The sequence below is a fragment of the Polypterus senegalus genome, chromosome 17 (assembly GCF_016835505.1).
Source record: "Polypterus senegalus isolate Bchr_013 chromosome 17, ASM1683550v1, whole genome shotgun sequence".
NCBI lineage: Eukaryota > Metazoa > Chordata > Cladistia > Polypteriformes > Polypteridae > Polypterus > Polypterus senegalus.
Window position 1 is genome coordinate 35,409,391 of NC_053170.1, and position 27,348 is coordinate 35,436,738.

Below are 27,348 nucleotides of genomic sequence, written 5' to 3' on the forward strand. Positions count from 1 at the left end.
TTATCTGTCCTGTGAGTCTGTACCCTTGTTTTTTATGTTTCTGCTGCTGTAGGCGTCTGAATTTCCGCATGGGATTAATAAAGTTTACCTAACCTAATGTATTCTAATCTAAATTTCTGAAGTTCTGAGAAACTTCCCTTCTCAGCAGACGTACAGTAACACCCCGACATGGCTGAAAGAAAACACACAATGGATATTCTGAGGAGACTTCAAGTCGCTACTCTCATTATAACACTGTGAATTTAGGCATAATGGAACAAAATGACTTTTAAGATTTTAGTAATCTACTGTTGGTTTTCTAATTAGAAAGTCCGGCTGTCTGGATGGAACAAAACTGCAAACCTCTACAGAACCAATAAGATGTCTATATGATAATTTATTGAAATTACTACATCACAATAGAATGCTTTATGGAATTTAAGATGAATGTGGTAAACTGTCTAAATTTCACATATTTTTGTCCAGTTTAAAAAAATCTATTTATACTGACAAACAAGCTAGAAATTCCCATAATAATTTTTAATATAAATATTTTTACATGACATTACCTTCTCAAATCCAATTAATCCAATTAAGAGTCGTGGGGGCCTAAACCTATCCTGGCAGCATCAACAGAAAGCAGGGACCAGTTTTGGGCAGATGCCAGTGTATCAGAAGGTCTGTTCAGCCACACCAATGCCCCATTTTTGAAATTGCCAGTTAACGTAATACACACATTTCTAAAATGTTGGAGGAAAAATTAAATACTCTATCCAGACACGCCGAGAACACTGAAGCTCAACAAAGATAACCAGTGGGTGTTGGACTGGTGGGGTGGCAGGACCCACCACTCTGCCACTTCCAAGTATTCTTAATTTTTTTATTCCATTATTTATGTTATTAATTCATTTAGTTATTTAATTTTTTTTTTTGTATTTTGAAATTCTGTAAGTTATAATAAAGAAAAAGATGATTGATGTTTTGTCAATTTGCTTGTCTCTTATTTAAATGTACGTGCAGTTTCTCCATTTCTACTTTATCTTGAAGGTACAAGTGGTAAAAATTTAAAACATGTCTCACAGTGTGATCCTTCAAAGTTTCTTCATAAAGTGTTACTTCCTTTAACTTTATAAAAATGAATGTACTTACTGTGCAACAGGAGCAATGGATTCCAGTCAACACATTACTTTACTATCACCTGATTGGGGGCTTTTGTGTATCAAAATTGTAAGGCATAGATGTACTGTAGCTGTACAGGCAATTCCAGACTAATGTAAAGAGACCCTAAATTAGAGACATAAAAATTAAAGTGTGACCAGTCTCTCTGTTACAGAGGCACGCGCTTTATTTCAGAACTTGTAAGTTACAATAAAGGGAGTTAGCTAAGAAAGATGGTAAAATGGTGCCACCTACTGTCAGCTTTTGATATAACAGCCTCACTGTGGTAAGGACACCGTAGCTCTGTGTGAAATGATAAGCATCGACACCAGTGGTCTCAGACTCCGGTCCTGGAGGGCATCAGTGGCTGCAGCTTTTCATTCTACTAACCCTTTTCTTAATTAGTGACCTGTTTTTGATGCAAATTAACTTCTTTTGAATTCATTTTAATTGACTTGCTCTTGAAGGCTCAGACCCTTTATCCATCCATCCATTATCCAACTCGCTATATCCTAACACAGTCTGCTGGAGCCAATCCCATCCAGCACAGGGCGCAAGGCAGGAACAAACCCCGGGCAGGGCGCCAGCCCACCACAGGACACGCACACACCAAGTACAATTTAGGATCGCCAATGCACCTAACTTGCATGTCTTTGGACTGTGGGAGGAAACCCACACAGACACGGGGAGAAAATGCAAACACCACGCAGGGAGGACCCGGGAAGCAAACTCGGGTCTCCTAACTGCGAGGCAGCAGTGCTACCCACCGTGCCACCTTGCCACCCCTTTATCTATTCATCCATCCATTATCCAACTCGCTATATCCTAACACAGTGTCACGGGGGTCTGCTGGAGCCAATCCCAGCCAGCACAGAGCAAAAGGCAGGAACAAATCCTGGGCAGGACGCCAGCCCACCGCAGTCAGACCCTTTCTTTTTCCTTAATTAACAGCCAAATGATAATGAGATACAAAATGTGCCAAAACTGGACCAGCAAACTGTGTCCATCATACAACATCTGAAAATAAAGAAAGGAATGTTGATCTGCTCAGGTCCCCAAAACATTTTAACAGTGCTCTTAGAAAAGAGAAAATCAACAATTTCTGAAATGTCTGCTATTACACAATGAGAGCAGCAACAAGCCATGGAATTAAAGAACAGGTTTAATTAACAAGAAGACTTGGCACCTCATTAAGCAGCTGGTTGGAGTGAAATTGGTTGGAGTCTGAGACCCTGACTTAGTCGGTCTTCCTCACTTAACATTTGATTTCTGTTTGGGTGCCATTTAAGGAAAGAAATGAAGCAATTCAGAGGAACGATGAAGAAATTTAGGGAAACAAATCTTAAAAAATCAAGTCGATTAAAATGAATTCACAAGAAGTTGATTAGCAGCCAAAACAGGTGACTAATTAAGAAAAGGGTTAGAATGAAAACCTGCAGCCACTGCGGCCCTCCAGGACTGGAGTTTGAGACCACTGATCTACACTTACTTTACAATCATCATTTCTGCATTCTTCTTTCCCTCTCATATTCCCAAAAACGTGTATGTTAGGTTAACTGGTGTGCGTGTGAGTGTGAATGTGTGCAGGACTCGACTGTCCAGGACTATTTGCTGCCTTAGGCACCATGTTACTAGGATAGGCTTCAGCCTCCTCCAGCCCTAAATTGGACTCTATTGGAGTCATGTTATGTTACAATTCAAAGACATGGGCCTGACATGATACATTTGCATTTAGCATTAACAGAAAGGCACACGTAAATACCGTAATTTCAGAAAGTGCTGTCGTTAATTTTATGGTGCCTAGAGACAAAGGACAATCAAAGCAAAATCCCAAATCGTCTTCATATTAACACAGAGCAGCAAAGGCGCTGATGGGCAGACATTTCCTGTGCGCCTGTTTTAGATCATAAGCAATTGGTCTGCAAGAAAAGTTCATGATAAATGGTTTAGACGGGCTACTGCTGGAAGTTTACTGAAGGTAAACTTCACATAAATGTTACAAAGCTCTTCCTGCTGAGAACTGTAAACACATACAGTACATCAGTGTGGCTGAACACAGCACTGTGAGGACTTGTGAAAGTCTCACCAGTGTGGCAGAGCAATCTACAGTATAAAAGAGTTGGAGATCTGATGTGCCAAAACTCAGGAATATTTTACCAATACAGAAACGCTGGACTAACATTACGGAACATTTATGAGATACGTTTAAATCCCCACTTTTTTAATTTGTCTTTTTCATAATTTCCTTTTTATTATCTGTTTTAATAGAACATAATATGAGGGATTGCATACTTAAAAGATGTGCACTTGTCACTAACTACTATTTATCTCTGTTTTCTTTTTTGGTTTTCATTTTTCTTGCTTCACAGCCACCTGGACAAAGCTTTTCATGTTGGGAAAGATATGAACATCTACAACTATGAATGTGTCTCCATCAAGTCCTCCAGGATGGTGCATTGCAACAGTAATAAATAACATTTTGACAATTATGGACTGCAAAATGACCAGGGGCCTGGGCGGCCTTTTAGCCATGGAATCCCTGAGGTTTACCTTCACCAACTTCTCGTCATCTGGGGTTTTGTTTTCCTGTCCCTGTCATTTGACCATAGCATACGTTATTAATCTGGACTGTGGCTTTAGCTACTATAACTCTAGACTTAGAAAATGCTTAAAGTTTAAAATAATTTAAGTTATGCTTATTTTTGTGAGGGACTTTATCTTTAGTTAATTAATTAATTTATTTATTTATTTATTAACAAGCAGCAGCACCCAGCATTGTACAAGGTAAGTAATTTTAAGATCCGATCTTTTTGTTTGATAGTCTGGCTTCACTCTGTTCTGGTGTTTCTTTTGCTCTGAGCCACCAGGTGGCACTGTACTTGAAACTTATTGTAGTAAAAAGGAAAAAAAATCCCCCAAATGTACTCCCAGGGTCAAAATTTTGTCTTTCAAAATAGTTTAGTTTTGTGTACAAAAGTTTGTTGAGACTGGAGCAAGGGTGCGGAATTTCGTAAAGAACAAACACACACACACACAGACATTGATCTTTATATATGAGACTAGCCGTCCCCCACAGTTCCACCCACATAGTAGTGAAATAGGACAGCGAGGAGGACCCCGCCCGGCTCCCCACTCCTGACATCACGCTTCCCCCTACCCTTGGCCCGCAGCTTCTGTCTCGGATTACCTAAAATATATCGCTCTTGCAAGTGAACTATGATTCTTGCACAATGAGAGAAATCACAAAATCGTCCAGAATGTTCAAGCAAATTATAGAAAAAAACCTGATCTAAATCCATTAAGTAGTTCTCTCTCGATCGCTAGCTAAGTGGATGTAAGATAGGCCCTGAGGCTGGCGTGTGAATGAGGAGGGCCCTCCCCGTGTCCCGCTGCGTGTTTCTAAATCGGTACCACAAGCAAACTATGATTATGGATGTTCAAGCAAATTATATAAAAACACCAGATCAGAATCTGTTAAGCAGTTCTCTCGTAAAAAACGGACAGACATACAGACAGATGATAGATTTTATATACAGGGTGAGTGAAAATTATGTTAACATTTGAATGGTGGAAACAATTTATTCACAAAACATACTTCATATGTGCAAGATGACTTACAGGAATGTCTAAACCTGTTCACCATCATGTTCAACACACAAAAACCAACGAGCAACAGTACCATTTAAAGCCCGGACACACATTTCGTGGGGAATAGATGATACCACAGTCTGTATTCTGTCCTTCAGGTCATTAATATCATGAACTTTCCTATTACACATGCACTCCTTCACCATACCCCATAACCAGAAATCACAGGGTGTCAAATCAGGGGAGTGTGGAGGCCATGGCAATGGTCCACCATGACATATGCATTGACCTGGAAAGGTGTGGTCAAGATAAAAATAATCCATCCATCATCCAACCTGCTATATCCTAACTACAGAGTCACAGGGGTCTGCTGGAGCCAATCCCAGCCAACACAGGGCGCAAGGCAGGAAACAAACCCCGGGCAGGGAGCCAGCCCATCCCAGGGCACACACACACACTAGGGACAATTTAGGATCGCCAATCCACCTAACCTGTATGTCTTTGGACTGTGGGAGGAAACCCATGCAGACACGGGGAGAACATGCAAACTCCACACAGGGAGGACCCGGGAAGCGAACCTGGGTCTCCATACTGCAAGGCAGCAGTGCTACCCACTGCGCCACCGTGCCACTCTAAAAATAATCCATTAGTGTAAAAAAAATCATTTTGACTCACCCTGTATATAGAGATGTATCCATCCATCCATTTTCTAACCTGCTGAATCCGAATACAGGGTCACGGGGGTCTGCTGGAGTCAATCCCAGCCAACACAGGGCACAAGGCAGGAACCAATCCTGGGCAGGGTGCCAACCCACCGCAGGACACACACAAACACACCCACACACCAAGCACACACTAGGGCCAATTTAGAATCGCCAGTCCACCTAACCGGCATATCTTTGGATTGTGGGAGGAAACCGGAGCGCCCGGAGGAAACCCACGCAGACATGGGGAGAACATGCAAACTCCACGCAGGGAGGACCCAGGAAGCGAACCCAGGTCTCCTCACTGTGAGGCAGCAGCGCTACCACTGCGCCACCATGCCGCCCTATATAGAGATGTATCTACTCCTGTTTATTTATTAATTTCTTTGTTTTATTTTAAATGTATAGCTGTGTAATTCTTATTTTACTTTTTGTAAAGAAATTTGACTCACTTGTTGCTGTATAGCAAAATGAGGTCTATAAATTAATTTTTGTTACCTGACAGTAATCCCCAATGTTTTGACCACTTGCTCACTATGCAGGCCCAGGTTATTATTTATCCTGCCTGTGTCTCAACTGTAGAAACAGTAGATATTTACAAATTATGTATTATATTTAAACTCTTAATATCCATTACTGAATTTAATTTTGACTGCTTGCTCACTGTGTGAGCCCGGGTTAATTATTTATCCTACCTATGGTAGATATTTACAATTTACTTATCATATTTATACTCTTAATAGCCCTTTGAAACTAATAAAGAATAAGTATACTGTTCAATTTTGAACTTGTCCATCCAAATTAAGGTTGCAGAAGACAGAAGCCCATTGATAAAATGGCACCTCAGGGCCATCTTAACATATGGGCACTGGCCGGGGGCCCTAAGAGCATAGGGGCCCACGATGTTTCTGATGCCTATGTCTGTTTCTGTTTTGCTATCAAAATAGAGCCCAGTGTGCTGCTTTGCCCGGGGGCCTATGATGCTGGTAAGATGGCCCTGATCCCTCATCCAGGTCTGGTTCCATCTTGCTTCCAGAGGTGCTGGGATTGGTGTCTACCTCCCATGATCCTGCCTTAGATGAAGTAGGTTGGAGAATGCGGATGCATGTTATGTTATGTCAATTAACACTCTGAATGTGCCATCATACAGACCAATAAATGAACACTGAAATCAATATGTGTAGAGTGTATACAAATTGTAAGCTGTTTCATTGCGTAGCTTTGAATCTTATAATGTGTTTTATTTTAACTATATTTTTAATGTGTATAGCATTCTGAGTTTGTCAATAAAAAATATATAAAAATAAATTGAATTTAGATTAATTATTTTATGCTTGTGTTTATATCCTTTTGGATGAAATTGTCAAGTGAGTAATTTAATGTAACTGCTATAGTCTTATTTTCATTGCAGATGTCATTACCTTACAACGTTCATCCTTCTCTGGTAGCTGATTTCTCCTAAATGGGGATGCGGATGTAAGCACACATTTTTAAATGTTTAGAAATCCTTAATGCAACAGTTAAAAAGCAAATAAATCTGAATTACAGTATATTTAGTTTTGCATGTATTTGCATGTATTTTTAGACCGTGTACTTATAGTACAATGACAACTTTATCATAGTGAGTCAGTCAGACTTTACAAAAATTATAAGGAAAGGTGAGGAAGCCATTAAATCTGGAGATGCACAACACACAACTGACAGCAAACGGGATAAGCTTACTTTCTTGGCCAACTGGGACATCGTACTTGAGCCATCCTCAGCCTGAGATGGGGTTACAGCGGTCTGCTCCTCTTCCTAAAAAAACAAACAAACAAATTCATAAATCAATAAGTAAGCCATCTGTAATTCTGTTAGATGTTAATTTAAGGTTTCACCATGGCAAAGTTTAAATTACACTACATTGCTAATCTTTTTCATGATCCTCCTTTAACTCATTATCATCGCTATGCTTGCCAATCTGAAAACACCACTCGGGCTGCAACATCCCTTTTCACGCTTCACTTGCTCAAAGTCTTGCTCCTTCTCTGACAGAAATTGGCTATCCCTGGAATGAAGACAACGGCTTACTGTGGCAGGCTAAGGGCAAATGGATTTCTTTAGACCTAAATTGAAATGGTGACCTGCATGGAGTCTTAATCCAGATACTGAAAATTCTCAAAAGCATTAATTCATTTGATCAGGCAGAACTCTTCCAGTAAAATAATAAACCATGTACTGTACTTGGTAGTAAGTAGTATAAGGAGACAGTGGTTGGCACAGCTGCCTCACCACTCCAGCAAACCAGTATGGTTGCTGTCTCTGTGAGGCTTACATAATTTTGTTTCCAAGCTTGGATTGCTTTTCCCTCACATCACAAATTCATGTAGGTTATACCAACCAGTGAGTCAAAACTGGCCAAGTTTCAAAGAGCAAATGTGAGTGCATACATGATTTTGAATTGCTGTCTCCTACCCGTATAATGTTAGCTCCAGACTTGTGCACTGTGCTGCTGAAATTTGGTCTGCCCTATGATCCTTCATGGGATTGTGCAAATTGAGAAAATGAATACACAGATGGATGAGCAGTAGATATGTTACAAAAGGAAAAGTAACAGAACCACCTCTTCTCACACAGGGTCATTGCTATGTGGAAAAAAATTACAGGGCATGCGTAGTAAAGGAATATGTTGACTAATTTCTTCTTAATCCTTAATTTTTATTTGTAGTAACAATATTCATTCTTGCATGTGTTATAACTTGCTTTGTAATACAACGTGGTCTGCAGGGGACACAAGAGAATCGCCCAAACCTGATACAGACAGACATGAGGCACAAGTTTTGAAACACAACACACGTTTAGTTCTGTGGGAAATGCTTCCCTTTCATTCCCACAGCAGCACAGTACAATACAATACAAATCAACACAGCACTTTGTTTGCCTTCTTTTCAGCTTTCTTTCTCTCTTTCTCTTTCAGTCACCTTCACTCCAACTCAGGCAAACTTTGTCTCTCTTCCTCTTGACTCTGGCACTCTGAGCAGTGGCAGCTGGCTTTCTTATAAGCTGCACTCCACGTGGCCCATTAGCATGTTCTGGATGTACTACCAGGTGTGGCAGAAGCCCGACATAATAGGGCTCTGCAGCCTCCGCAGCGGCACCCACAGGGCTGCAGTAAATCCCAAATCCCAGTGTGCCCTGCAGGAATCGATGGTGCCACAGCAACCCGGGGGGCTCCCCTTTAGCATTACGGGGGGAGAGAACGACCTCAACACGCTATCTCCCCTGGTCCATCCATCTAGCTGGGATCCCAGGGCTCCTTCCATCTGTGGCGATACCTTAGATAAAGGGATCTGATAAATAAACAAGAGAAAGAAAGATAGATAGATAGATAGATAGATAGATAGATAGATAGATAGATAGATAGATAGATAGATAGATAGATAGATAGATAGATATTTTATATATAAAATGAAATTAACAGATTCTTAGTGAACTGCAAGCATTATTATGAAATATGCAGAATAAAAGAAAAAATTGCAAAATAACAAAAATAACCTGTTTTCGTCCTATCTACCTCTTGCCTACTCTTTAACTGTTCGCTCCCTTCACCACATGATGCTTTCTTCCTTTCGCTCCAGCAACACTGCTTCCACTCCCTACAGTCCATGCAATGACAAGACACGTCACAATATACTATATATATACAGTATATATATACTGTATATACAGTATATATATATATATATATAATTAGCATAAAGTAAAATAAGCTGTCCTGCAATTTACATAAACTCTTTTGTTCAGAACAGGTGGCATGTGACCAAGTACTAAAAGAAGCAACTGTGTGGTTAGTATTTGGTGACACTTCCTTGGCTGGCTATCCAAGCAGAACTCCATTATGAAATGGGTTAATACGGGTTGTAAATGGGTGTGTAGCTAGTAAGATAATCACAAGGGCAAGAGCAGGACTAGATTGGCAGTGGGCAGCCATAAGTCCTGTAGATGTTCTCCAGGTGAGAGCAAATAACTGGCAGCAGCAGAGATTCTGCTCTTGACAGTCAGAAGCACAGATAAAACTTGTGGCATGTTAAGTGTGACCGTGAAAGAAAGCAAGCAAGCAACCATAGACACTACAATACAAGTGAAAGAAAAGGGAGTTCTGGATGGAAAGCTTGCTATATCTGCCAGAACACTAGAGGACACTCAGTCAGTTTGGCAGGTAACAGGAATACCTGCCAATCCCCTTAAACAGTAAGTGAGGTTTGAGAAGAAAAGAAGGGGCTGTTACAGAGCGTGTGGATCCTATTTGGAATGTGTAGCTTTTCAGGGTCCCTTTATTGGAGTTTGCGGCATAGGAACTGCTTGCTAGACCTGCGCCATTAAGGCTAGCAGAAGGCATGGAAGTGTAGAAACACTAAAGCACAGAAGCTTACGTCCAAGGCTTGTGCCCCAAAAGGAAAAAGAAGGGCCAGCCTGTGCCCCAGGAAGAAGTTTAATGCTGCCTTTTAAGGTCATTTGAGTCTAGAGATGGGATAAGAGTTTGTTGTAAATGTTCAAACATTGAGAGGAGGAGAGATTAGGACTGACAGAAAGAAAGAGTGAGAGAGAGAGAGAAAGAGAGAGACAGGGAAAAGGAAAGAGAAGTAGGCAAGTGGGTGAACAATTCCACCGCACACGTTAGGGTTTGAGATCCATGTTGTTAGACTAAGACCGGCAGGAGAGTTTGTTGCAGTTCTGTTTACTTTGCTACTTTGTGTTCTTCCTGTATTTTCTCCCTTGTTTTATTTTGCAATAAACACTCCATTTTTGTTTAATTATTGTCTTTCTTGAGTTTTGTTCTACATGTAAAAGACTTCCCTCAGATGCCCTTTGTTGTTACTAGCTCCTCAATGATATTCTGTGTTGCATTTAATAAAATTCTTGAGCTTTTATTTCATTATAAATCTTTTACGGCTTTATTTTCTTTTTCTCCTGGTACATTTGCTACATTTAAAGGTTCTGAATTGCAGTTTTTGTATAAAGCATTTTTTTAAAGACATTAAAATAGTTTAATATTTTCCCAGAGCACCATTTTGTTTTTCCAATGGTGCCACCATTTTGGCCTAAGCCACATTTCTATGCCGGACCACCAGAGGTGCTGAGTGCATGTTGTTTATCAGTCTTCTGCTTTTGGCTATTTTTTCTTTTGACTTTGACTCCTATTATTTTGATCAGGCATGAAGATGGATCAATTTAGACTTGCTGGCTTCGAATCTTGAAAGGCTTTCAACTACTTTTTATCTCTTGATTCTTTATCATTAAAAATCTCCTTTGGCTTTTTCTGTGGCATAAGAAAAATATTGTGCAATTGATCCTCCAGAAAGGTAATTGTCTGACAGGGAAGCAGAGACGGCTTTACTTGTCATCAGATAATATTTTCCACACCTGCTATCAGTGACAGATCTTGGGATACAGCTTGCCATTCAAGAGTGCAGCCCTCACAAAGGGATTCCTGGGGTATGGCAGCCATTTTTAGTCTGGTAACTTCCTTTGGGAAAATTAAACCTGTCAAGCTTGCTAAGAAAAGTTGTACTATTGCCAACACCTGTCATGTACCACCTGCCAGTGTTATGAATGTAATGTCTTGAACTTCGAAGACCAGTCTAGCCTGTGTAATAGACAGCACGCATCGGTGGGCATCCCTGCCAGGATATGTTCCAGTCCATTGCCTGGCCAGGAGGCCAGAGGAAAAAAAAAGCAGGAAGAAAACAGACAACTCCTTACACTGGCATCTCTGTTGGGATAGCTTCAGGTTCCTTCCTTGGCCTGGAGACCGATACTATGGCAGAGTTAATCTTCTCAGTCAGTTTGCTCCCCGGATACGCTAGATGGCAGCATCCCTGTGTTAGGATTCCCATGCAGACACCCGCAGGGCATGCTGGGACTTGTAGTCCTATGGGACAGCCCTGATGGGTTCTGTGGGGGCCACCAGGAGGAGCTGCCAGGATTCATAATCCCTATTTTTGGGGACTTCTGTTTGACCTGGAAGTGCTGCCAGTGGGCTATGCCCTAGAACCAGAAATACTCCTGGGTCATAGATAAGAAAACAAAGCTGCGCAGCGTCATCCAGCTGAGTTGGGGTCGGATGTGGATGACAGACAGAGCTCACCTGAGTGGAGTCGAGGAGAGGAAAGAAAGAAAGAAAGAAAGAAAGAAAGAAAGCTGTGTCTGTGCCATTATTACAAGGAAGCTTTTGTAAGATTATAATTGTAATATGCCGTGCATTTGTACCTGGGACTTGTGTCTGTGTGGTTGTGTCTGTGGTTTGCCCCCTACTGGCTAAAACTAGTATTATTGTTATTATATTGTTTTTCCTATTTTTATTAATCTTAATATGTATTTCTTTAAAGTCATTACAGCTTTATTGTGTGATTCTTTTTTCCCCAGGTATTGTCATTTTAGATTCTATTTTCATGGTTGTTGTCATATTGTTTTGGAAAATGTCTGCCATTTACCAATCAAATGTTGCTCACTGAATAGGTAAATAGAAACTGTTACTCTGAGATGTATTGTTGCAAGGTGGAGGAAACCAGGAGATTCAAAGCAATGTAAAAAGTCATATAAAAAACATAAAACATAGCCAGGGGATAAACAAGAAGTTTACATTTCCAGATCAGTTAAACAAAATCAAATAAGATAAAAAAACAGAATCAAAGTTAAAAAAAAGACAGAGTCTTATTAATATCTTGGAATTTTTCCATTCACTGATGCAGAGTTTGTTTTTAGAAAACATCCATCCTGGCAAACTGCTGCCTGACACCATTTTAAACAAGGGTAGTAAGGGTAATGAGTTGGGTAGTCCAATGAAACAACGTGGTATTTGTCATGTGACCAGAAACAGGCATCATAACAACAACTATTAACATCATGGCTGCAGCCATCCAAAGAATGTTCCAGAACTATCCAAAAACAGAGGAGAAAATGACGTCACCAGATAAGCAACAAAACAAATAAATAGAAACAAATAAGCATGTACGTGTTCCAAAAAATGAAACAATGTTAAACAATTCTAAATGTCAAAAATGCCAATTTATCAGTCATCACTATGCATGTCGTTACTGCACACATAATAAAAGATGGTGGCACCTGTCTCTCGATGTCCAAGCTTTGGACAAACACAACAACATTTCTTGTGGTGTTGTTAGGTCTATATAAAATATCATCCTTCCATTTTAAGCAAATTACTGAATGAAGACAGTAAATACTGAAACAAATGTCCATGCCCATGACCAAATCATTGAAATGGGCAACTTAGAATTAGTCGAAGAAACCTGCAGTTTGTTTAAAACTTAACACATTCTAGCAATGTATCAGCTTGACTCTCAACAGTCTTGGTCATTTTTAAATGTAAAGATTAATAGCAAGATGGTGTTATTGTGAACATGGCTTTAAATAATTGTGCACCAAATTATCCCTCCACTGAGCTTCATGCATATTCTCTTTCCTGCTGCCTGTGCTCATCTAATTTGAGTAACTGGGAAATATACTATAGGAGAGTATGTTCATAAATCCCATCATTCTCCTTCAAAATTATATTATTCCACAAAAAAATAAATCATTACATGTTTTGGGTAAATAAACAGATGCCTTTTGGAAGTCTGTAATAATCTGTAGATAGATAGATAGATAGATAGATAGATAGATAGATAGATAGATAGATAGATATGTGAAAGGCACTAAGTGATAGATAGATAGATAGAAAGGCACTAAGTGATAGATAGATAGATAGATAGATAGATAGATAGATAGATAGATAGATAGATAGATAGATAGATAGATAGATAGATAGATAGATAGATAGATAGATAGATGACCTCTTCAAGTTTCAGCCCAGACCTCCAGCTGACTTTCTGCAATCTCATCATGGATGTATGCTCGTCATATTAAGGGTAACTGTTTAAAAGTCAGATATCCTGTACTTTCCTTCTGATTTTCCTTCCCCAGGTTTGTCTCTCAGTATTGCTCTTGAAGATGTCATCCTCTTATCAGTCATGGTAAAGAATATTAGCATGACTCTGGACGCCTCACTTTTATTGATCAAATGATTTTCTTCAATAGCCCATTTATTTAGCTTCTATCACCATAATATTCATAGGATAGCACTGTTTCTGGGTTGTGCCTTGTTTATTTATTTATATTCATCATCATCCTTTACAAAACATGTTTAATTTGGTTCTTTTACTGTTATCAAACCACTTAACCTGCACATATGTGGGATATGCAGCACAGTCCCTGGGTTTGAATAGTACTATGACAATATTAGATAGATAGATAGATAGATAGATAGATAGATAGATAGATAGATAGATAGATAGATAGATAGATAGATAGATAGATAATGCACTATATAATAAAAGATGATAGATAGATAGATAGATAGATAGATAGATAGATAGATAGATAGATAGATAGATAGATAGATATTTTATATATAAAATGAAATTAACAGATTCTTAGTGAACTGCAAGCATTATTATGAAATATGCAGAATAAAAGAAAAAATTGCATTTCGACATGATAAGCCTCTATAACTCTTTCATTTGTTTCTGCTAATTTTGACTGTGTAATTGTTAATAAGATGAATAAATAATATTTTTGGAAATAGAATCACATTGCTCATCAACTTACAAATAACTGCATTTACTAGGTGACTTTCAGCCTGACATATGAATATTTGCTGCCAGTTTAACATTGCAGCAGTTTACAAGAGATGTAGTTTCTTACCGGTGCAGTTGTTTCTTCTTCCTCCTCCTCTTCTTGGTCTGTGAACGTTTTCAGCACTTTGCTCTTGTATATTTTCCAGACAGAGGAATTCATTTTGTTCCTGTGCAATTAGCAATTCTACAGCACCATCAACTATTCTTTTATTTATTTTGTAGTTTCTTTTAGTTTGTTTTTGTCCACATAAATTTCAAAAGTCAAAATGAGTTTTTGAAAATCTCCAAAAATGAAAAGTTGCTGTGTTAAATCCTCTTTGCTTTGAAGTTTGGGGTATTCATTTTTTTTTTATTTCCCCTAATTAAGGAGAGCGACGAAGCTGGAGGGGGGGACTGTTGTGTTACCAGAGCCAAAGCCGTGTGCCAGGTCAGCCCAGCATCTGTTCACGTACCTGCACTCTGCAGCAAGTCCATGTGATTGGCTACCTGAAATCCAGATCATGTTTCACCATAAAAATTTAACCATCACTTTTCAGGCTTGGTGTCTATTGTTAGTCTGCCAAGCGAGCTCATCTGGCAACTTAATCTGCAGGTGAGATCAACAGTTACCAAGGATCCTAGGATGGTCCCACATTTTTCAGGATCTTAAGTAAAATTGTAACCTTTTTCTTCCTGTTTGTTGTGGCTCTCCAACAATATTTATGCCACAATGCAGATGTATCAAGTTAAGCAGAGTCTTGCAAATTCAAAACAGCCATCAGGAATTCATCACCCATTGTGAATGAAAATGTAAATGTCATCTATGATAAAAAATGTACTTATTTCAATTTTGTACATTGAACATCAGGTTTGAGTTGAGCACCCCCCCAAAACATCCTGCTAATGATTTTCATGGATTTCAGTGGACATGTTAAATATCTTCAGTATAAAAAATATTAGAAATGTTGATATCCTGGGATATCAAGAATTTACAGAAAATAATGATTCCACAATTTTTTTCATTTTCTTTATACCAATGTACTTTGTAAGAAATAAGCAATAGTAGTAATGTTAATAAAGTCCCTTCACATACTGTACCAGTGTGGGTAAATAGCCAACAGGGAATGGCTAGGAGTGACCTCTAAGTCTACTGAATAGGAGATGGCACGTATAGCAAGAAACCAGTCACTAGGAGGAAGGAACTGAAGACGACAGGCTTAATAAGTGACTATGGAAGAAAGGTAGAGGCCTGGCTGAATTTACTCTAATTGCAGATGGCAGCACACAGCACCCACATGATGTGGATTCAGCTCTGTGTCCTGTGATGGGGAACAACACCTACAGTGACTGACTGTGGGGTTTAGTGATACAGAAAAAAAACTCTATTGGGTAGGCTACAGGGCATTTTGGGACATTTCTAGCTCTACAATGATTTGCAGGAATTGTTTAAGAAGTAGCCTGTAACTGGGATATAAAGCCACTTCTTCAGCAATGAGCTTTAAGTCAGGAGGTTATACAGTCATATCAACAAGTTTGGGAACCCCTCTCAGCCTGCATAATAATTGACTCTACTTTCAACAAAAAAGATAACAGTGGTATGTCTTTCATTTCCTAGGAACATCTGAGTACTGGGGTGTTTTCCGAACAAAGATTTTTAGTGAAGCTGTATTTAGTTGTATGAAATTAAATCAAATGTGAAAAACTGGCTGTGCAAAACTTTGGGTACCCTTGTAATTTTGCTGATTTGAATGCATGTAACTACTCAATACTGATAACTTGTAACACCAAATTGGCTGGATTAGCTCATTAAGCCTTGAACTTCATAGACCGGTGTGTCCAATCATGACAAAAGGTATTTAAGGTGGTCAATTGCAAGTTGTGCTTCCCTTTGACTGTCATCTGAAGAGTAACAGCATGGGATCCTCAAAGCAACTCTCAAAAGATCTGAAAACAAAGATTGTTCAGTATCATGGTTTAGGGTAAGAGTAAAAAAAGCTATCTCGGAGGTTTAAACTGTCAGTTTCAACTGTAAGGAATGTAATCAGGAAATGGAAGGCCACAGGCACAGTTGCTGTTAAACCCAGTTCTGGCAGACCAAGAAAAATACAGGAGCGGAATATGTGCAGGATTGTCAGAATGGTTACAGACAACCTACAGATCACCTCCAAAGACCTGCAAGAACATCTACTGCAGATGGTGTATCTGTACATCGTTCTACAATTCAGCGCAATTTGCACAAAGAACATCTGTATGGCAGGGTGTTGAGAAAGAAGCCCTTTCTGCACTCACGCCACAAACAGAGTCGTTTGTTGTATGCAAATACTCATTTAGACAAGCCAGATTCATTTTGGAACAAGTGCTTTGTACTGATGAGATAAAAATTGAGATATCTGGTCATAGCAAAAAGCACTTTCATGGTGGAAGAAGAACATCTCATTCCAAGAAAAACACCAGCTACCTACTCTCAAATTTGGTGGAGGTTCCATCATGCTGTGGAGCTGTGTGGCTGGTTCAGGGACTGGGGCCCTTGTTAAAGTCAAGGGTCAGATGGATTGAACCCAATATTAACAAATTCTTCAGGATAATGTTCAAGCATCAGTCACAAAGTTGAAGTTACTCAGGACAAGGCAATGACCCAAAACACAGTTCAAAATCTACAAAGTCATTCATGCAGAGGGAGAAGTACAATGTTCTGGAATGGCTGTCACAGTCCCCTGACTTGAATATCATCGAATATCTATGGGATGATTTGATGCAGGCTGTCCATGCTCTGCAGCCATCACATTTAACTGAACTGGAGAGATTTTGTATGGAAGAATGGTCAAAAATACCTCCATCCAGAATCCAGACACTCATCAAAGGCCATAGGAGGTGTCAAGAGGCTGTTATATTTGCAAAAGGAGACTCAACTAAGTATTGATGGAATATCTCTGTTGGGGTGCCCAAATTTATGCACCTGTCTAATTTTGTTATGATGCATATTTTCTGTTAATCCAATAAACTTAATGTCACTGTTAAAATACTACTGTTTCCATAAGGCATGTCATATATTAAAAGGAAGTTGCTACTTTGAAAGCTCAGCCAATGATAAACAAAAATCTAAAGAATTAAGAGGGGTTCCCAAACTTTTTCAAATAGCTGTAGATATTTATACTATGTTTAGAGAGATGGGTGGATAGATGGATGGATGGAGAGCAAGACATTGTAACAAGTGGTTCCATTGCAAAGATGTTCCAAGAGTGGAAGAGGAAGAGGAAGAGAAAGAACAAGGAATGAAGGAAGATACCAGTGGGGGCTAAAGATGGAGAAAGAACAATCAGGCACTTTGTGAGCTGTGCTGCATGCTAGTGTGAGCAAAGATCCATGTGAATGTAGAGGGTGCCCTGCAATTACTTACTCTGAGACCACTAGAAGGAGGAAAGGCTACATAGTTACTGAATTTCTCCAACACCAAAACGTGTAAGCAGAGGAGCAGGACTGTTTGCAACCTGCTAGTCATTAGAAAATGTGTGCTGCTCTAAAGTGCTTCAGAGTGCCTGTGGGTCCTGAGGTTTGTTTATACCAGAGGAGCTCTAGGGGGCACTCTAACCTGGCAGTCATGGGATCTTGAAGGACAATCCCTGCCTCTGACATTTAACCTTAGGTTGGTTAATTTAGCCTCTTTCAGGGATGATGTCGACTTCTGTCAAAAGGAGGAGTTGACGATGGTAATCGACTATAAACCAACTGTTATGTTTTAGTTGGACTCTCGTTGCTAGAAGTAAAGTTAGCTTCATTGGTTTGACCGAGATTCCCTGCACTTGTGTGAGTAGTAAGGCGCAAATAAAAGCAAACATGGCACTGACATAATGGCGAGAGATCAAAGCGAATGCGTAAAGCAAAACACTCCGTGGACAAAGCTTTGCCTATTATCTCTGATCTGGATTATGACTTGTCGGATTCCAATTTTGATACAAGTGATCGAAAACGAGTGTGAGGTTCCAACTGACTGGTCCCCAGCTAATTGTGGTGGTACTAAACAGGTTCATGTAGCTTACACGCCTACGGAAATGTTCACCAAGAGGATTGCCACTTAACAATGGGAAGAGGTAGAAACCAGATTGCAATGCACTGCGACCGTGACCCCTGCTGCTGCCCCAGCCACGCGAAGACAGCCTGGCAGTAAGCCTACTGCACATTCTTGGCAAACCGGTAGCCGCAGCATGCAGCAACAGATGTTTTATGTTGATTTCTGTGAGAAACCATTGCTTTTCAGTTTTTTGGAAAAAATATTCAGCCCTCAAAGAGTTAAAGACTGTTTTCTGTTATAGACTTTATTGAGCCTGGAATCCAAAGGGAAGTCAATGCACATATCCATCTTATAGGGAGGATGTGTGGCCATAGAGAAAGAGAAAAATGGGAGTGAAAGAGAGCTGAGAGGCAGAATGATATTGGGAAGACATATGAGGCAGCAGCCCTTACAGAAAGAAAGGAACTGACACATTGTGCAGCCAGGCCTTGTGGAGCAGTGTTTCCTGTGTTTGGTCATTTTTCTAGTTTTGTTCCTCCCTTTGATCATCCATTCCTTTTGTAGATTAAGCAAAAAAGAAAAAAGAAAACTATATTTTAAAATGTACTGTAGTTCTTGGTTTATTCTGCTCACAGTACCTTTATCTATTATGAAGTTTATCCTCCAGGAAAGGTGTGTATTCCATGATGACAAATGAGCATGTCAACAACAACATTCTTATGTAATGACCTTGTTAGTTTTTACATCATAACCCGATTAAGAATTACAGGGAGATGTTAAATTGATGGCTGAGACCATGTTTTCCACTCTCAAATACAAGCTATTAGCTGATTGATGCTCTAATTGAACAGCCATGCAGTCACAGTGCATAAAGCTACTGTGAAGTCCAGACATTACGTTTTTATGGGGCACAAGCTAAATTAGAAGCAGAAAAAGCAGTTCTTGTACAATCCAGTCAGTGAAGACAGCACTCATATTAGGCTACTTCTATGAAGACTGTCTTTGAAAGATGAGCTGGTGATCACTTGAAAGACACTGAGCAAAGAGACGGATAAAAAGACAAAGAGACAGGCCTGAAGAAAACTTGCAACTTTCAATGCCTCGCATTGTTGAGTCATTTTGTTTCAGTGAATAAGCAGGTTGTTTCTTCAGTTCCTTTATCACTGCCTTCTACTTTCCATTGAATTTATCTTTTTTATTGGCTTTACTATGCTAATCACATTTTGAAATGCTGCATATATGATTAGAAACTACCAGCCCTTCCTCATGACATGTCCTCTCAATAGTTGAAGCAGCATGTATGAATTTTTTTGGAGAAATAATTTTTTGTTTAGATCCAAAACTGTTATTTAACACTATGTCATGGAAGAACTTAAGCTGAAAACACATAACAATAACTTTATGTGTTAGAATGTGTGAAAACCCTATGAATTGTATTCTCACTGAGTATGGTTTGTCTTGCCGCAATTATTGACATTAGCCGTTCGCTAGTAGTCACATTACGTGCCCAACCCAAGACACAAATGGCTCTCCTCCGGAAGAACTCGAAGATGCACACAAATGATATTGAGTCACAACCCATTGAAAACTCACAAGAAGGTCTACTGATGGCCTTCCACCCGCTCACTATACCCAGTGGCATGTGGAGAGCAAGGCCTTGAGCGAGAAGTTTAGCAGCCTAACTGCCTGTAGAGCTACATGAATCCTGCTTAGTTATGATGTTGAATTTTGAGCTTTTCTACAATTTTTTCATTTCTACAGGGTGGTTATAAATTTAAAGAAGTATGATATTATGAAATCCCTAAGATCTTTTTTAAAGACCTGTATATATGGTCACTTTTATGTAATTAATCAATAACTATTACTAAATCTATTGACTTTTGAGTGACTTTACATTTATTGCTTGGCAGATGCTTTTATCTAAAGCAACTGTGACAGGCGCCTGGCGTCCATGCCCAGCTGGGACGCCCCTGCACACTGTATTCAGGGGGAGCGGCCCTGGACAGTGCAATACCTGCCCCTGGACGCTAGATGGCCGCCCCCCTGGGCTGGTGTAGTGCCTCGGTTTCCCACAGGGCTCCCTGGGAATTGGAGTTGGGGGCAGCCCTGTTGGGTCCCGCAGGTACCGCCAGTGGGTGCTGTGTTTGGGACTCCTGAGCCCGTGTGGGCAACAGATTCATCATACCTGGAAGTGCCGCCAGATCTTGGTGATCAAACACCTGGAACACTTCCAGGTGACCTATAAAAGGGAGCCAGCAACCACCACTCATCGGCCAGAGTCGGATGGAGGAGGACAAGGTTGCGAGGGAGGAGTGGTGGTGCCAGGGAAGAGAAGTGTGTTTGTGTTTGTGCTTGTACTGGTGTTTGGGACTGTGTTGTGGCTGGGGGGAGCACGGGGAAGACGTGCCCTCCAGCTGAAGAATAATAAAAATCCTTTTATTTTACACGCGCCTCCCGTGTCCAATCTGTGTCGGGTCAGGCGCTATATAGTGCCTGTCACACAACTTACAAAAGAGGTAAACATAATCGAGCAACATTAGGCTAAGGCCAGTTTGTTCAGCAAGTGTCATAGGACAGATCACAAAAGCTGATTGCTACCAGAGGTTTTAGCCAAAAATTGTACTCAAGTAAGAGTAGCGTTACTTCAGAATAATATTACTCAAGTAGAAGTAAAAAGTAGTCATCCAAAAAATTACTCAAGTAAGAGTAAAAACGTATTTGGTGAAAAGACTACTCAAGTACTGAGTAACTGTTTGAACATAATAAATGATTTATTTTTTAGAAATGTTGTAATAAGACAGACAAAAATATAAAATAATGTGCAAATTCTGCTATTTCCAAATAATAAAATAAAAAATGAGTAAAAATAAATAACATCTTTACAAAATAAAGATGCACAAATAACACTAAGTTCCAAATCTTAGTTTTTCACAACAAAGCTTTTGAAGCCAATACCTACAGTAGGTAACATGTATGTTTGAACAGTGCAAACTACTTACAGTGACAAGACATACTGTACACTGACAGTATAATACTGCATATTCACTTTGTGGTGTAGCGGGTCCACGGCTTCAAAAAAAAAAGGACAGTTTCAAATCCATAAAGCCATAACGCAACTGCACGACCGTGGGGAGTTAATGAGGTAGTTGGAGCGAGTCGCACCTGCACATGCGGGTGTGAACGTTCTCAATTGCTTCATTGGCTTCCTGCAGCGTGTGATTAAGGCCCACGGAGAAGGGAGTGTGTATATATATGGGTCGGCACAAAAAAAGAAGGGGGAATCAAAGAAAAGGAGAAAAGAAAAGAGGTTAAAAGACATGAAAGGCAGGTTTGGGAATGACGATCTGGCCACCTGGAGGGAGGAAGCAGTGCAAGGTAGGGCCCCATGAAAGAGCGCTAGCTGTGGCACTCTAGGGGCTAGTTTGCCCCACTGAACATTCGGGTGGAGAGTGGCGAGCAAGGCAGGTGTCCTCCCTAGGCTTCCGAGGTAGGACCATGTGAGCGTGAAGGAAGAAGGGAGGAGAGCCGACCTTGGACGGTGTGGCTGTGATGCCTGGAGGCAGTCAAGACGGAGGTCGGCCGAAAGGAGCTCGTGGCTGCTGAGTTTATGCTGGCTACACGAGCAATGGGTGAGACAGGGAGAATGAGAAGGAGGTGGGTTGAGTTCAGGAGGAGATAGTCTGCATTTTAACCTCGGATTTTTAATGGATTTATTTATTGATTTTTTTATCCCCACTTTTCATAATGATTTTTATGGATTTATATATGTACTGTTTTTTAAGAACACTGCATCATTGACACTTTTGTTGATTTTATTTTTGTTTTGACTGGTTTTTAATAAAAGCACTTGAGCACTTTTTCCACCATCCTCTGGCCTCATCAGTGAATTATCCTCATATGGCAGCGCATCTCAGTCATAACTATCGACGGTGTGGGTTCAGCAGACTACCATGTGGGAAGAGGGAGTCTGTAGGGGACCGGCATCGTCACACACTTGCCCTCCAAATAGCACAGCTGATAGAAAATAACATTAGAACAAGGCAGCTTGTACACATACAAGAAGTCTCACTTTACCATGACTGCCTGTGCATGTTTGGTTAAAACGTGCTTGTTCTTCACTCAGTGAAGTGATGGTTAAGCTTCAGCAGGAGTTGGCTTTCAAGGTTCTTGCAGTGAACAGGAGCCCCGTATGACTAAAAAAGTCTCTCACAGGCTGCAGACGCAAGAAGTTTGTGTGTGGTCATGTGACTGCATGGCTACATCTGATTGGTGAAAAGGAGTCATGTGATTATTATTGCTAAGTCTAATTGGTGAAACGTAGTCATGTGATTATTGTTGCTACGTCTGATTGGTGAAACAGCCATGCAGTAGATGCACTGGCAACTTCTCTCTGGCAAAATATAGTGTATCTAATGTTTAAATGGGAAAAAAGTAATGAGTTGAGTGTTGCCCAATGTTGTGGCGTAAGAGTAGTGTTTCTTCTTCACAAATGTACTCAAGTAAAAGTAAAAAGTATGGTGCAGTAAAACTACTCTTAGAAGTACAATTTTTTTAAACAGTTACTCAAGTAAATGTAACTCGTTGCTACCCACCTCTGATTGCTACATACCTAATAAATTTACAAACATAGATTAACAATCAATAAAACTTAATGTAACATCAAATCAAACAACAGCATGAAAGAATAGAGAGCAAAGTTTTTGTTTTTTTTCCTCAATGAATTAGGCATTTACAGAACAGATGGGTTTTTTATTTGCTTCTTAAATACCTTGAGGGAGTCAGCAGATCGGATAGAGGTGGTCAGCTCATTACACCAAATAGGAACTACACAGGAAAAGAGTCTGGATTGAGACTTGATACCACACAGACCTGAGTAGGTGAGAAGAAGTATAGGACTTCATGAGTATATCCATTGTCACACATGTGTGCATGTGAGGCAGCTAAAGTGCTCAAAAGCAGGTAATTCCTGGTCAGACCAGGGGGTGGCACAGTGCACTAATCTTTTCTCTTATCTCCCCGTAGACCACATCATAATTTCCACATCCCAAGAAGTTAGAGCCCGATTACCTCATTTCCAGTTCCGGCCCCAAGTTCCCTCCTCTTTCTGTTTTTCAGATAAATATCTGCCATGTTTCCTAACCTGTTCAGTTCTGTTTTGAACTCGTCTGTAACTCTTTGCATCTGCAGCCACTTTCAGTTATACGGAAAGCAGCCCCAAACCTTTTAGTTGTGTCAAGCCTTGATTATTTACCACACCATATATTCAGGTGCTGACCAAGTGACTACTCTGTAGGCAAGCCTCAGGGATCAGAACATAATGTGTGAGGCTACAGGGAGCCAATGTAGCGACCTGAAGAGAGGAGTGACATGTGCCCGTCTCGGCTGGTTAAATATAAAATGGGCTGCTGAATTCTGGGCCATCTGCAGCAGGTTGATAGCACATGCGGGTGCTCCTGCCAGAAGTGAGCTGCAGTAGTCCAGACGTGACAAGACCCAAGTCCGGACAAGAAGTTGTACTGCATATTCTGTCAGATAAGATCTGATCTTGCATATGTTGTGCAGCATGAACTTGGCAGGTGTTAGCATTGTTTCATGTTCACTGTGAGGGGTTTGTTTTAATAATATTTGAATACTTTCACTTTCATAAAGTAAAACAATTGCACTTGCACCTGGAAATAATTATCTAAACAGAGAGAAATTCATGCAAATGATTAAATTTGCACATCAGTTTCTTTCACAACCACCACTACAGAGAGGTGTGATAAGCTCACAACAGAAGAAATGAAGACAGATTCATACTGAAGTAATAATGGGTCAGGACAGTTGTACTCCTACTACTCGCCACCAAGAAAGTTTCTGTGACTCGTTTGACCTTGTAGAGATGATCTACAAGGATTGTAGTGTTTGGTTTTAAAAAGATCTTTTCATTGTAGATTTTAGGGTTAGGAAATAGGTTGTTGGGTTTCCTTCTTGTTTAGTCTTATTCAGACTATATTCATGCACAAGTATTTTTAATTCTAAAACCAAAGGACAAAACAAAACCTAAATTCAGATACCAAACCAGACAATAAAGAAACAAAAAGTCAAATCAATAAAAGCCTAAATATCTTTTGCTTAGTGTTGAGGTTACATTTAAGCATATGTAATTGGAATCACAGCACATAAATACTGTACCTGATACTTCTAAAAATATCCACTGATGTCAATAAAATGACATCACTTCTAGACATACCTGTATGTGTGCTAGTGTGCATCAGGCTGATGTTCTCATGAAAAATGTCTGTGCAAAGAATAAATAGAAACAAAATCTCATGTATAAATAAAAAAAAACATCTGGCACTGTGTTTTATGACTTGCCATGTCAGATTCCAATATGTTGCTGTCGGTTATATTGACAGTCAAGTACCTTTAAAACAAGTTGAACTGTTGGTCGTGTAAAATAAAGTGGTCCGTCCAGCATGCTGCATGCTGGCAGTGCAGATGTAACAACTGGTCAGTGTTGATAATGATGGTTGTACAGACGCTAACATTTTCAATAGCCAAGGCCTGAGAGGCCCAAAGAAATAAAACCACAGGAAGACTGGTGGATCATTCTTTCATCAGCACTTTCCACTGTCATTTATTTGGTGCAATATGTGGACTACTGAGTTAAGCCTCAGACAATGGTTCAACAACTCTCAGTGGTGGGACTCCATTTATGACATCTATTATGATTTTTGCCATTTACTGCTCATCATCACTAACCTTATCTAGATATAGGTAGGTATAAAGTAACCTTCACCATTTCCATCTAATGGATGAATCACATCAGATTCAAAAGTTGATACAGTGTGAACAATGCATATAACACATTTACAGAAAACAAGTGGTGACCCTTTTCCCATGATGGGAAAAGACCTTGCCACCTTTCATATCATTTGCAGGCCTACCTGCTTCTATTTAGAAAAAGAACAACTTGTGGCCACAAATGGCTACCACTTTCTGGAAACACCCATCTGACCTTAGTACCTTTAAAAAGTTGTACCCCTGGACCTGTCAATAACACAGGATGTGTGGGCCATTCTTGGGTAACAAGTGCAGAGGGCTCAATACCTCCCAAAGTGCATTGCCAAACTGGATTCATGGCATCGACTGTGATCTCTGCCAGTTACTACTCACCATCAGTAACTGTATCTGAATAGGTGTAAAGTAATCTACAGCAGTGATCACCACTGTCTTATGGCTGAAGCACATCAGATTCAAAACTGAGTACAATGTGAACAATGCATACAATAACATATTTCTAGAAAACAAGAGGTGACCCTTGCGATGACAGGAGAAGACCTAGCCAAACTTCACATGAGAAAGATGCTATATAAATAATAATATGTATTCTTCTTGTTATTATTATATTATCATTTTTTGCTGGCCTACCTGCCTATACAGTATTTAGCAAAAGGACAACTTATGGCCATACATGGCTGCCATTTTCTGGAAATGCCCGTCTCACTTTACTAACCTTAAAAAGATCAGTTGTACCCCTGGACCTGTCAATAACACAGGATGTGTGAACCATTCTTGTGTAACAAGTACAGAGGGTTTGATTCCCTCCAAGGTGTATTGCAAGCCTGGAGCCGCAGCTGCTCAATGCTTAGTTAGATGTGCCACATGACATTATTTGGCACCTGTAAAACTCTTAGCCCAAATACATAGCCACTACTAAAATCACCCACATGTAAACCAATTCTGGACCATTTTGTATGCATTTCTTTGCTACGGTTTTCCATTTGTTTCTTACTTATATGTCACTTCTTCTCTGTTTCAGACCTTCAGATCTTAATTGTTATCAGAGTATATGGGTCAAATTGAACATTTGGCTCTTTAAAGCAGCAAGCACATTCTGTAGGCACTTGAAGGTAAGATTCAAAGGTAATGAAGCACATTTGGGCTTCATTTTCTTTCATGGTCTTTTATAGACAGCAGAATATTCTGTTACAAGAGATCATTTTCTGAAAGGACTTTAAAGTACTTGAAGGAGGTCTCCTGTAGCCTTGTATCGCAGCAACAAGATCTAAAATAACCTCCGAAGGCTAAGTGGTTGTGGTAGGGCCAGACAACGTTAAAATTTCATTAGTTCTTATCAAACTCGTACATCGCATCTACCGAGCCTCTAGATTATTCTTTATCTAGAATTTCAATTTTCACGGAATTCAAAACACTTTCAGCCTCTAGGACTGTTTACCAGTAACAGATGTCTACCATGATTCATTCTTTACTTTGTATAACACCTCTTCCCTATAAGAACAATTGCCAGGTATTTCCAAATCAAACAAGAATTAAATATAATGTAATGTTTCTTAATTTATATAACAAAAATAATTCAATATAAAACAAATAAAGGGAAATATTTCATATGGGAAAATGCAGTTCATATGATGCATAAATGAAAGAAACTGACACATTAGACAAGGCAGCAAGGGCAGCATTACTACCAGAGTTTTTATTTGGCTCCTCTCCACTGCCAGATGGCCTTACCATCCTAAAGTCAGTCAGTCAGTCAGTCATTGTCCAACCCGCTATATCCTAACAGAGGGTCACGGGGTCTGCTGGAACCAATCCCAGCCAGCACAGGGCGCAAGGCAGAAACAAACCCTGGGCAGGGTGCCAGCCCACCGCAGACCATCCTAAAGTGCTTTAAGAAATTTAATCTGTTTAAAAATGCATCATTCTTTTTAGGTTATATTTCCATTTTTGCCTTAATGTTAATCTATCCATTTAAATATAGGTTGTATTTCCATTTTTGCTTTATTGTTAATCAATCCAGCCATCCATTGCTTAAACTACTAATTTAGTAAAGGGTCACAGTAAGCTGGTGCTTATCCCAATATTAGAACTAGTACTGGAGGGGGCATTAGCTCAACAAAGGGTACACTCAGTCACTACAAGCCCAATAAGAGTTAACCTAACGCACACATCTTTGGGATGTTGAGGAATCCAGAGGAGCAGACACTAAGCCGGTGACCACTATTAATCTCTTATACTGGTAATGACGTGCAAAGGCGATTAGCAATGCTGCCTCACAGTTCTAGAGTGACGGCTTCATGCTCTGGCTTAGTCACTGTCTCTGTATAGTTGGCATATTCTTCCTTTGTCAAGGTGGATTTTCTCTGGGTCTTCTTGTTTCCTTTTACATTTCAAAGACATGCATGTTAACATAAATGGCAACTGTAATTTAGAATGAAAATGGGTACTGGCATAAATTTGCCTTCTTATTGAC

The 27,348-nt window shown here is 39.9% G+C and overlaps 1 protein-coding gene across 1 annotated transcript in view; it reads right to left on the reverse strand.

Moving 5' to 3' along the window:
* Positions 1-14,594, reverse strand: part of LOC120518069 (uncharacterized protein C1orf232) — a 32,451-nt gene extending 17,857 nt beyond the window's left edge. The window contains exons 1-2 of the mRNA XM_039740656.1: positions 14,172-14,594; positions 7,152-7,226 (exon numbers count right to left, since the gene is read on the reverse strand). Of these exons, the coding sequence (XP_039596590.1) occupies positions 7,152-7,226; positions 14,172-14,264 (168 nt within the window). The 5' untranslated portion in view covers positions 14,265-14,594. The remainder of the gene's footprint in view (positions 1-7,151; positions 7,227-14,171) is intronic.
* Between the last annotated feature and the right edge of the window lie 12,754 nt (positions 14,595-27,348).